The sequence below is a fragment of the Empidonax traillii genome, unplaced genomic scaffold, assembly GCF_003031625.1.
Source record: "Empidonax traillii isolate 1590-97213 ecotype Southwest subspecies unplaced genomic scaffold, ASM303162v1 scaffold691:size399616, whole genome shotgun sequence".
NCBI lineage: Eukaryota > Metazoa > Chordata > Aves > Passeriformes > Tyrannidae > Empidonax > Empidonax traillii.
The window spans coordinates 125,436-137,842 of NW_020955884.1; the positions used below are offsets into that span (position 1 = coordinate 125,436).

The 12,407-nt window shown below is 45.1% G+C and overlaps 1 protein-coding gene across 1 annotated transcript in view; it reads right to left on the bottom strand.

The window, feature by feature from the left end:
* Positions 1–12,407, bottom strand: part of HMCN1 (hemicentin 1) — a 155,456-nt gene that overhangs the window by 109,148 nt on the left and 33,901 nt on the right. Inside the window, exons 6-11 of the mRNA XM_027899853.1 lie at positions 11,591–11,697; positions 8,887–9,007; positions 8,068–8,331; positions 7,667–7,811; positions 4,448–4,569; positions 84–359 (exon numbers count right to left, since the gene is read on the bottom strand). Of these exons, the coding sequence (XP_027755654.1) occupies positions 84–359; positions 4,448–4,569; positions 7,667–7,811; positions 8,068–8,331; positions 8,887–9,007; positions 11,591–11,697 (1,035 nt within the window). The remainder of the gene's footprint in view (positions 1–83; positions 360–4,447; positions 4,570–7,666; positions 7,812–8,067; positions 8,332–8,886; positions 9,008–11,590; positions 11,698–12,407) is intronic.

Genomic DNA, 12,407 nt, shown 5'->3' on the forward strand with positions numbered 1-12,407 from the left:
GACGCTGAGGAACAGGGCGGCCGTGGTGGAGCCGTGGAATTACCTTGGACACTGAGGAACAGGGCGGCCGTGGAATTACCTACCTTGGACGCTGAGGAACAGGGCGGCCGTGGCAGAGCCGCCCCGGTTGGCAGCCGTGCAGGTGTAGGGGCCGCTGTCGCTGGGCAGGGCCGGCCGCAGCTCCAGGGACAGGTTGGCCAGCAGGCGCACCCGGCCCGGCTCGTCCCGCCGCGGGTCCCGCCCAGCCCGCTGCCAGGTGAGGTTGTAGCGGCCCGAGCTCAGCGCCACGCACGACAGGACGGCCCCTTCCCCGGGCCGCACCGTGACATTGTCCGCGGCGTGGATCACCGGCGGGGGCTCTGCGGGGAACAACGAACAAAGTCAGGAGGGAAGAAGATCTGGGAGCCCCTGATTCACCTGGGCATTCTTGATAAACCACTTCAAAGGTGTTAACAACTTAAAAGTAATATTTTAATATTCAATTATCTACCTAATAATTTAGGGGTTTGAAATATTAAGTGTAATAAACTGAGTTATTTAATAATTTAGGGTGAATAGCGAGTTTCATTTTGCACTCTGAAGCCGTGGAACAGAAGTCTGTACATCTGTACGCTTCTGTCACGCTCTCAGAAGAAAGCAGATGCAATAATTTTGTACTGGAGGTAAACTTTGAAACCACAGATGCTTAAAATAGCAGCAGTTATCCTGTTCCTCCTTGAGATATCGCTGATCAAGAAGGCAACATTTCAAGAAAGAAAATTAGTTATCTATGACTTTATGCATTCCCCTTAAAATATTATATATATATTCCATTTGGTTTTCCACAGACTGGTTCTTGAACAAAGAAAGCTCTGCAATAAATAATATTCTGAGGGGGATGCTTGAGCAGAAATGAGACAGCTGTAAAAGCAAGACCAAATCTTTATCAGCACACACTAAACCACAATTCTCTCAAGAAAAGCAAGGATAGTAGGGAATAAAAAAAAAAATATTTATTAAGGGTGAAGGTTACTCCTCAGCTCAGAGACAGCCATAAATCCCCCTCCTTGGAGTCTCTGGGGGGGTCTCAGATGAGGTTCACAAGCTCTGTGTGAGATCCCTGCACAGCACCATGTGCTGGGAGTGCAGCTCTGCTGCCCTACAGACACAGCCCCCACCAGCATCACCCTGATCACAGAACTGTGTTTAACCCATGGACAGGAGAGGCAGGAAAAGCTGCACTTGCCTCTGAATGGAGTTTCTACCCTGCACTTCTGGGTTTGGGTTGTCTGGGAGAAACTACCAGTCCTCTAATGCTCCTCACGGGCATATCTCCAAACGTGTTCCATGAACTCAGGAAAGAGGGAGATGAGGGAGGAAGAGGGAGATGATTTCACAGGACTGAAATCCCCATCTCGTGGGGCAACACATCCTTTGGACAACAGCAGCCTCTCCCACAGCCACCCCCAGCACTCCTTCCTGGCCCTGCAGTTAAAGTGCGGCCTGGGCTAACGAACCATTGGACATTTGAAAGATTTAACAGCAGTAAAACAAAGTCAAACTCAAGTGTTTGTTTCCCTGAAGTGAGCAGACGTTGGCCCAGCTCCAACCCCTTTCACACAGCACTTGCCAGACTGGGTCGTCTGTGCTACACTGTCTGTCAGCTCGGTAAACCAAGGGTACTTGAAATCATTGTTTACTTTGCTTAAAGGAGAAATTTCAAGTCATTTTCTTGCAAATATTTGTACACAGGGATTTCAAAGCATCTCCCTCGCATTAATCTTCTGCAGGGTTGCAAACAGAACCAATTGCTCATGTTTACCCAGTGAGTCAGTTCCAGTCAATCCCTCAGTGCTCTGTAAACCAGGGGATACGGGATTTTCCCCCTTATTGCTCTCGACTTTCAAGTGCTACCAACACCACAAGAAAAAAGTTAGGATTCTCTTTCAGGTTTCCCTTTGATGAGGATGGTTGCAAACTCCAGACCAAGAATCTTTATGCCCACAAGTCCTTGCCCTCCAAACAACAGTTTGAAACAAACATCTAGAAATACCCCCATGTGCTTGAAGGATTTTTGCAGCCAAAATATAAAATAGTGCTCTAGAGCAAGGACTTGGGTAAGCGCTGATGTTACTGGTCTGTTCTACTCACTACTTTGTGTGATTAAAAGGATGTTCCTCTCCCCAAATTTTCACTGTTTCACCACAAACTTTGCCTTGCATAGAATCAGTGGTATCCCACTGGTTTCCTTGGATTTGCTCTCACTGCAGTGAGAGGAACATCCATGCCTGGAAAAGGGAGGGTGAAGGGTTATTATATACCATCCTCTTCAGCAACTGAGGGCATGGTTTTAGGGAATACACAATTATTCCCAAGGCACAGGAGATAAAATTTTTAAAAAGGATGAGAATCTGTGGTCACAACATGCAGCAGGGGAAATTCTGACTAGACATGTAAAATATTTTCCTAGTGGGGGTAGTTAAACACTGAAGGCTGCCCAGGGAACTTGTGAAATCTCCAGCCCTGGGGACATTCAAAGACTGATTGGACAAGTTCCTGAAAAACACAATCAAGCTTGGAAGTTAATTCTGCTTTGAACAGTGGACTGGAATAGGTGGCTTGCAAAGGTCCCTCCAGCCTGAATTGTTTTATGGTTCTATATAATTCATAATATTCAAACCTGCTGGAACAAGTCCAGAGGAGGCCACTGAGGTGATCCCAGGGCTGGAGCCCCTCTGCTCTGGAGCCAGGCTGGGAGAGCTGGGGGGGCTCACCTGGAGAAGAGAAGGATCCAGGGAAACCTGAGAGCCCCTGGCAGGGCCTAAAGGGGCTCCAGGAGAGCTGGAGAGGGACTGGGGACAAGGCATGGAGGGACAGGACACAGGGAATGGCTTCCCACTGCCAGAGGGCAGGGAGAGATGGGAGATTGGGAAGGAATTCTTGGCTGTAAGGGTGGGCAGGCCCTGGCACAGGGTGCCCAGAGAAGCTGTGGCTGCCCCTGGATCCCTGGGAGTGTCCCAGGCCAGGTTGGATGGGGCTGGTGGAAGGTATCCCTGCCCGTGGTGGAATGAATGAGCTGAGGTCCCTTCCCACCAGAACCATTCTGGGATGCTGTAAGTGCAGGTTAACTCACCTGAAGCAGACACCACAAGGAGACAGAAGACAAGGTAACAGATTTCAAGCTGTGATGTGAAACCCTAAGGCTGAATTCACATTGCTGGCTGAGCTCTGCCACCCCCACTGCCACTGTCAATGCCACATGCAGTTCCAGTCTAGGAATAACTTACACTTCTGCATGACCCTCCTCTGATCAGCACCAGCACAAGGCTATAGAATGTAGACTTTAGTTACAGAACAGAAATTATTTATCAGTTCCCCCAAACTGCATTGCAACAGTGAAAAATAAAGCAACAGCATTTGCTCTGTTATGGGCAGGGTTTTCATCCCCTCAACCACAGGCATAAATCTGCTTTTCTTCTTAATCCTTCCTGCAAGTCTCCCTCCTGGAGAAGATTCCCACTGTCTCCTGGGTTTATGTATCTGTGCTTGGGGAGCATCTTGGCTGGCAGTTATTTAAACTAAACTCCTCTGACAGAGTAAAAGGTTAACTTTATTCAGGACAATTTTAGTGCCCCAAGTCTACCAGGTCATTAACTTCTGGAAGGGAAAACCCCTCTCCCTCAGCAAGTGAAATATCTGTGCTTTCTGCTTGGAAACTGCTTGAGCACACAAGGACACCAACTCATACTAGTGAATGAACAGATTTATAACTAACTGTCCTTTAAATTGAGATTTTTATGGTGTTAGGAACATTTTAGTGTTTGCTTTTTTTAAAGTGATTTAAAGTATCTACTGGGTAGATAATGACTGGCTAGCAACCAAATACTGATGTTTATTCAAAATTATCTTTGGGATTAGCTCGATTCACAGAATCATAAAGGATGGAAAAGACCTCCAAGATCACCAAGCCCAATCTTTGACCAAATATCATCATATCATGATAGGGCCAAATTATTCCTCATTTAATTTTACTTCCTTCCTCCTGTTTATTCACTTTTAAAAGATTCCAAGGTAATAAATGAGATTTCCAACAATTTACTGAATTTTGTTTTTTTTGAAAAGGCAGAAATGTGAACACAGCTTTTGTAATTCCCTGTTAGATAACACACACATACAATCAAGCAAACACATAATCGGTACAAATTGAGGCAAAATGAGAACAATTAAAATTTAAGACTTCAGTTTCTGCTTCTGCAGGTCACATCTACTCTGCAAGTCCAACTGACAGTGGGCACTCACCAAACACATCTAGTGCTGGTATTTCAGACGGGTTTGTGAGTAAACATCCGCCCGCTCGAGGACACGGGTGAGAAACAAACACGTGAATTAAAAACACACTCAGACTGGGTGTGTGCTTCGTTGGCTGCTCTCGGAGGCGCTGCCAGCAGGAGGGTGCCCCACGACCCACCTGACACGTCCAGGAAGGTCTGTGCCCGGCCCGTCCCCGCGCTGCTGGAGGCCACGCACTCGTAAAATCCCTCGTCAGACATGGCCACCTGGGCAATGTCCCAGCTCATACTGGAGGACTCCCTGGAGGAGGAGAAGGGCAAACTCAGTAAATGCTGAAGGAACCGAGGCAACCATGAGCTTGGCTTCCTCAATGCAGACACAGGGGAATTTCACAGTAATTAAGAGGCAAAAGAGACTCTGATGACTCACACTGGGTCAAGCTGCATGGATTTTAGGTAGAGAGATCATATATACATTGTCAGGCTTCTTATAAAAAGTCTTTAATGTGTCAGCAACTGTCACCCAGACCCCAAGCCCTCTGTATTTGCTGTCATTCTCTCAGCTGCTCAGACTCTTCTATTTACCATCTGACACCTCTTCCCTCAATGCCAACAATTCCTAAGCACGGCCAGTACACGGTACCAAACACGTGGCTCTTACTAGCATGGGTAGTAAGGGTCCATCCTCCCCCTGAGCTCCCCAAACTCACAGGTTCAGCAATCCAGAGAAACACCTGCTGGTTTTCCCTAAATCCCAGCAGGGACAGAGCTGTTGGGCAGTTACACCACGTTGCTATCACATGAAATGTGAAAGAAAGAGGAGAATAAGAGTGCAACTACATTGACTGGTGGTGACACAGCCTCAGAACACTCCCACAGCTTCTCACGATTCACACCCATGCTGTGAACTCCTGGTGCTGCAGACACACAGACAATGACATAAATGAGCCAAGCAGTGGTTCTGCAGTGACCAGTGCTCCCTGCAGGCTGTTGCTATGGCACATAAACAACACGGATAAGCACCAAAATAGCCATGAGAGCTCTGGCAAGTGATTGCCACATTACAGGAAAACACTTCACTAGTGACCCCTTTGTTTGCCTGAATGGATTGATTTATCAGCCCTTAAAGCATGCAGAAGGAACAAGAGACTTGGACTATGTGTGGAAGTTCAGTCTGCAGCACCATCACACAGACAATCCAGCTCCACCACAAACAAAACAGTGTATGGTGATCTTAAATGGTTCCTCACCGGTTCCCTCTTACCTCATCCCTCCTCTAGATAACCCAACATATCACACATCAAATCTGGGACATTCCCCAGGGCAATGCTGGCACAGGGACAGGGCAGCGAGGGCCAACACCAAAGAAAAAGGTAGTGTTTCTTCCAAATCAGAAGGGAGAAACTCCTCTTCATGGAAAGCATATTACAAGTGAGGTTAAGCAATGCTGCTCCTCCTCCCTCCCGACTTGTGTTTACACCGGATGTCACACATGCAAACCTTGAGAGCAGAAGCACAAAGGGAAACCTGTCCCGAGTGGAACAGCCTGGCAAAACCAAGAGCTGTGCTGGTGTGTCAGGGAAAAATCAAACCAAAGGCGAGCACTGACTAACACACACCTCGGGGCACCAACTGCAACAAGCAGTGACTGCACACAACTCTTGCAACACATGCTGTGGGATAAGGCAGCACCTTTCAGCACCAAGTCATAACTTACCCAGATCACCTACTACAGATGCCATTTGCTGACTGAGCTGTTTATTTGGTCAGTTGGGAAAATACAAAGATATTAATTAACTAAATTAATTGCCTTTCTTGTCAGAATTTCAAGCATTATTTTTGCTGATTCTGACCTTTGCAGAGTTGGTGGGATCTTCCATTTATAATACAGAACAGATTGTAAAGGACTTTAGTGCTCAGTTCTCAGTGATTTCTACTGGAATGAGGTGCTTAGCTACTGCTCTTGGTCTCCCCTAAATCAGCCTCATTTTCTTATTACACCCCCACAGGATGCAGAAATCTAGAAAAGCAAAGCTGTTGCAATTTTACAGAAGTTTCTTCTTCCTAAACATGTTACTCATTTAAAATTAGGAATTATTATTGTAGCTGGTATTTTCACATAGACAACTGATAGAAATATAATGTTCAGCTTGTAAAGAGCTTAGTTTATGAAAAAAATGTTTTAAAATTTTGAGTAAAGATGACATCCTGTCACCAAAACAGTCATTCAGTGATGAGCAATAGTAAAGTTCAAATCTGCATTAAACTGCTAAGCTGAACAAATCCTATATAGGACTTTACTTGTAAAATGCAGACAAGTCAAACTGAATTAGATCCAACTCAACTGAGATCAACAATATTTGGCTTGAGATATATTTTGTTAAATTAACTCGGATGATCTGCTCATTCACCCAGTCTGTAAGAGGAAAATGAAAAATGCAGCCCAATCAAGGGGTGCTGGATGTGTGGAAAACAAGGAGAAGTGTGTGGTTTGATAACTGAGGAAGGAAAACATTACACAGCTACTGAAGTATGTGCCAGGCTCCACCACGTGTCAATGGCACCTCATTAAAAACCAAACCACTTGCCAGTGCCCAGGGGAGCTGCGGGATGGACGAGCTGGGGAACCAGGTGCCTGCTATGGAATGTCTTCTCCCAGGGTGCTCCAGGCTAAACGAGACACTTTGCTAGGGCACACTTCCCTTTGGCTTCCAACAACCACAATTACAGGGTGGACTTTATGAGTAGTTTAATTAACTTCTGATTTCTAGTAGTAGGAGTTCACTCTACAGAGAAAAGGCATGCAGTCCTTTTTCTACACAGAAATCTGAAGAGCTTTCTGGTACATTCAGGATCAATTCTCCTACTTTGAAAGATTTTCTGAAGAGGAAAGTTTCCTAGAGTAGGTCACGGGACTTCTAGGGCATCCATGAAAGGCATTAAAAATCAGACAAATCAGTGTGTTGCATGGTCACCTCCGTGTCACTGGGAGCAGAGTGGGGGGCGTGTTTCAGGAACAAAAGCTAGCTACCAGTCTATTTTACGTTACTTTTAATCTAAATTAACAATAGAAATTAAAAGCATTTGCCTTCTAGACTTTTAGACTCAGTTTATCATCATTTAGGAGCCCACATTTGAGGAGGATTTTGGCCAGAACCATATAATCTCATCAAAGGTACAGAGTGTACACCCTCCTTTGTGTATCATGTACAGATATCTATATACTTAAGTATTATAAATATTTCCATAAAATACAGCCTCCCTAAGGAATATCACCAAAAATAACGGATTGGAAGTAGTAGGATATAAGCAATATATAACAGGAAATGATAAATAGAAACCACAAGCTATAAATATGAAATAAAACAGTATTGAGGGGAAAAAAAGTTAATACTTACTTGAAGAAGTGATCCACTCCCAGTTTTGCTCCATTTCGAGTGAAATGCTGAGTAAAAGGTATAAGACTTTCTACATGGCAAGGAACAGAGCCTGGCTGTAAATAATACCCTGGAGTCCTCATGGGCATTGTAACTTTTGGAGCATCTGAAGAAAGAAAACATTCCCCAAAAAGTATATTAACAGCTTCCTATATCTATCCTGTCTTTCCTTTTATTAAAGGGAAATTCAATTTCTGATAAATTTATAACAACATTAACTTGCCCATCATGATACAGAGACAGGACTTGGGGAGCAAAAAGCAGAGGAAGTACTTGTACAAGTTATAAAAACATACAAGATATCAATTTTAACTGATTCAGATATGACAAATAGACATTCAATTCAAGTTAAAATCTCTTACCAGGAGTAATGCTAGAAAATGAGACACTTGAAACCCTCTGGAAAAGATAATCATCCTTGTCATAGCCCGTTATTTTGACAAAAAAAGCTTCATCTGGGGGAATGAAGTCAGAAACATTCCAGAGTCCGTAGGGCTTTCTGTCAGGGTAGTATTTCACAGGCAAGGTCTTGAGGAGTTCCCCTGTAATGCTCAGGAGTTCCAGTCGGTCTACTCTGGCTGGAAGCAGGATCCCTGTGGTATTTAGCAGCACAAAAGTAGGAATCCCTAGAAAAACAGAAACATGCTATTTTAAGTGCTAAAGAAAATAAATAATCAAAGCATGGAAGATTAAATTCCATCTCTATGGCTCGCCACCCCATGAATGCTGCATTCAGCTCCAGCCCTCAGTGACTGAGCAGGGAAAAGCTAAACTGTGCTAAGCTGTGCTCTGCTCATTAACTCTCATGGGACCCAGCTGGCTTAGGGGTTAAATTACTGATTTCCAACAGGTGTTTCTGAAATAGCAGCTCCTTTATTAACTCCTCACCCTGCCCTAGGGCTACGGAGCTTTTCTGAAGCTCCAAAAGTAACAGAAACAGCCCTGCAATTTTGAGACATTTCACAGCTAAAAATACCTGGATTTGTGTGACTTTAAAAAACCAAGTTAATACAAAAAAATAACACAGTCTGGTAAAACAGGAACTTTGGCTGCTCTCAGAGATCCAAGGCCCCCAAGAACCAACCAACAGCACCCCCAGAGTTATCACAAAGCTCATCAGAGAGTTGTACTTGCTTTGGGGGGCAGGAAATTCTTTAGGATGGACTAAAGTGGAAGCAAACCTTGCACGGGTCTGCTGGATGTCTTTCTGAAGTCCAGCGTTGGCTTCCTGGAGAAGCCAGCTCGGAAGTCGATGGTGCTGAGCCCTGTGATCCGGACAGAGTGCCTCCCACTGCTTGAGGTCTGCAAAACCACAGGGAAACACCTGGGGGTTAGCATTTCAGGAACTGCAGGAACAGCTCCTGAGCCATCCCCTGAGCTCAGGGGATAGGCTCCAGCACTCCTCAAAAACAAGACAGAAAGGAGGCTTGTGTCTGAGGCTGTAAGCAAAAACCACCTTTCACAAAGCCTCACTTTCAGATGCTGGGACCTACAACTGTGGGGCCACAAAAAGAGCCAGTTTTGTCTTGGAAATAAATCACAAACACACAAGAACGACAACGACTGGGAGTCAGCATCTGACCATTACAAAGCCTGCTAGGAAGGGGTAAATGATTCAGAACTGCACAGGAAAAAATCAGTATATTAAATATGTTTCTCTTCCCCAGCCAGGAGCTCAGCTGGAAAGCAGGGGATGCACAGGTACCTCTCACCACTGGTCTCCACCTTGTCATCAGCAAAAACCAAATCACCAAAAACCCCCACCCCTCCACCCACCCCTGAAAAGCCCGAATTTTAGGTTGTTGGAGGGTACAGCTGCTTTAGTGTGAGTAATTGTCAGTTATTTTCTATGGTTCTGTGCAGAGAAGGAAAAGGAAAACTGCTCCTTGCCAAAGGTGTGCAGGAACCCACCTCACCTGCTTCCACACCCTTCAGGCGTATGGAAGCTTCCACTGAGCCTTCCCTAGAGAGCAGTGCCTGATCCATTCCCAGGTACCCAATTCCTGGAGTTCAGTGCCCCCCTTTGACACTGCTGCACGTGAAGAGCAAATTCAGCAGTTGTTTCTTACAACCAACAGCCCAGGGACAGGCATTACACACTGTGACAAATCAACCTCTATCTGATTTAAACAACCAATTTCCTTCTATTTGGTTACCCTTTCACCTCAGCCAGAGCACCACTGAAGTGTTTTTGTATGAACCAGCTGTTAACAATACAAAGAAATACCTAATTGTGCCAAGCAAGTCCTGCTATCAAGTGTTAACTGCCAGTTAAAATTTCATTAGACAAACTCCGTGATAAAGTTTTCTTTTTATAGTTCAGTGTAGAAGGAATTTATGGTGTGAATAAACTTCTCACAAAGCTTAGGTCTTCAGTCACAGCCTTAAAATCTTTGTGTAAATAAACCGAGCCAGTGACTGAAGTAAACATAGAGAGTAAACAACCCATAGAAGATACATTGGGAAATCATTTCTCTTCACGAATTACTCAGACCTTTGGATATTTGTGAGTTTTAGGCCAGAATAACCTTGTAAAATTTTACCATTTACTAATAACCATTAACTCATCTACCACTGTCATGCCCAGGAGCTGGGGGCCTTAGGCAAACACCAGGAATTAGTTTCATCCCAAAGGATTGCTTTCCAATTAGTGTCTTCATCAAGTGTATTTTCATTACTTGTAGTTTAATATGGATCACTGGTATTGCACATTAGTGTTTCCCCTCCCAGACTGGATCACAATCAAAAGAGCAAACACTTATTTGTCACAGATGTGTTCTTGTCTTGCAAACAACACAGAAATCATTGGCCCCAATGCAGGTATCTATAAAGAAATGTATGGCCTGGCTGGCTCATCAAAGTTAAATTCAAATATTTCTACTATATGTTCAAGACATTTTTCTCCTTTTCACTTTTTTAAAGCCAAATCAATTGGTATGTTCTCTTCTCGCCAGAGCTGGAGACAGCATTATGCTGAGCTTAGGAAAACAAACCCAAAAAAATCCCAAGCCCAAGAAACTGCCAAGCCCTGCCTGCAGGAGCAGCTGCTGCCCTGGCTGGGGCTGATGACTGACCCTAAAACCTGCAGCAAGGACAGAGGTGAATACTGACTGGAGGGAAAGGTTTCTCAGTACCCGACGTGGCTGATGTTACCAAGTCCAGCAGGACACAAACCTATTTCTTTGTTATTTTTAACAACCCACCAGGTTGTCTCTATACCAGGTTTTTCAGCACTTCTGGTCATAGAATCCCAGAGTGGTTTGGGTTGGAAGGGACCTTAAAGCCCATCCAGTGCCACTCCCTGCCCTGGGCAGGGGCACCTTCCACCAGCCCAGGTTGCTCCAAGCCCCGTCCAGCCTGGCCTTGGACACTCCCAGGGATCCAGGGGCAGCCACAGCTTCTCTGGGCACCCTGTGCCAGGGCCTGCCCACCCTCACAGGGCACAATCCCTTCCCAATTCCCCATCTAACCCTGCCCTCTGGCAGTTTCACACCATTCCCCATTGTCCCATCACTATCTCCCCGTATAAAAAGTCCCTCTTCCTGCGTTTTATAAGCCCCCTGTCCTAGACAGACATTCAGACAACTCTCCCCAGAGCTGCTGAGCTTAGCATGCTTTTGTAGCTCCAGTTCTGCAGCAGGATCAATAGCTTCCCACAGGGCTGGATGGGAATTAATGATTCTTTTCAAACCACCCCTGTGCTCAGGGCAGGGACAATGCACAGCAGGGTCCATTCAGCACTGGCTGTAAAGGTACCTCACACGGGTGACTTCACCTCCAAAAATGACTCTATAGTATATAGAGTCAGAGAACAAAATAATAAATAACATAGCAAATCATTACAAGCTCCAGGACAGTAATTCAGGAGTTCTGCAATAACTTTACCTTAATTGTCCACGTTCCAGGCTCTGGATCTTTGACATTCACTACCTTAGCAGAGTTGTGGATATTCAGCAGTTCGTTCAGCCCTGATCCTTTACTGAGCCGCTTGCCTAAAACAAAGAGAGGAAATGCAGTACTGAGTAGGTGCAGCACCGCCTAAAGAAAACACAGCAAATACAACATTGTTGTGCTGGACCAATGTATTGTTGATACTTGGCTTAGTCACTACTTAGCAGTCAATGGCATTTATACCAGTCTAAACACCCTGTGGTTCTGTGCCAGAATGCTAAGAACGCTCATTTACAGATGAATGGTTCAGGCACTGGTTCTTTACAGAGGCATTTTGCTGCCCCAAGGCTGATTCTGAAGTACCAAGAGCAGGAAAACCCCCTGGCTCTTTCACAGCACTAAAGAGAAAGGTGGACAAGGGGTTGTCCCAGTGCCCATTTCTAAGACTTTATTAGACATGCCTCGACTAATTTGGGTGAAACTCCATGGATTCAGGTGATAGGAAAACAGAGATGGGGTCACAGCCTCAGCTGAGCCTGACAGCTGCACCCAGGACTGTGTGCTGTCATGGCCTGAAGAGACACACTGAGCTAATCTCTTCTCTAAACACAGCAGAATTCCTCAGGGTAGGACAGACCAGATCCCATTGCAGAGAACACATCCTGGGCATAAAATATTTCCAAGATGCTAAAAATTAGGTTATATCCTCAGGCAGAAGTCATCCAGAGAATACAAAGTATGATCTGAATTTATTTCTGGAGTGCTGTTCCAGGTTCCCAAGGCATCAACATAACAATGAGCAACAGATTTG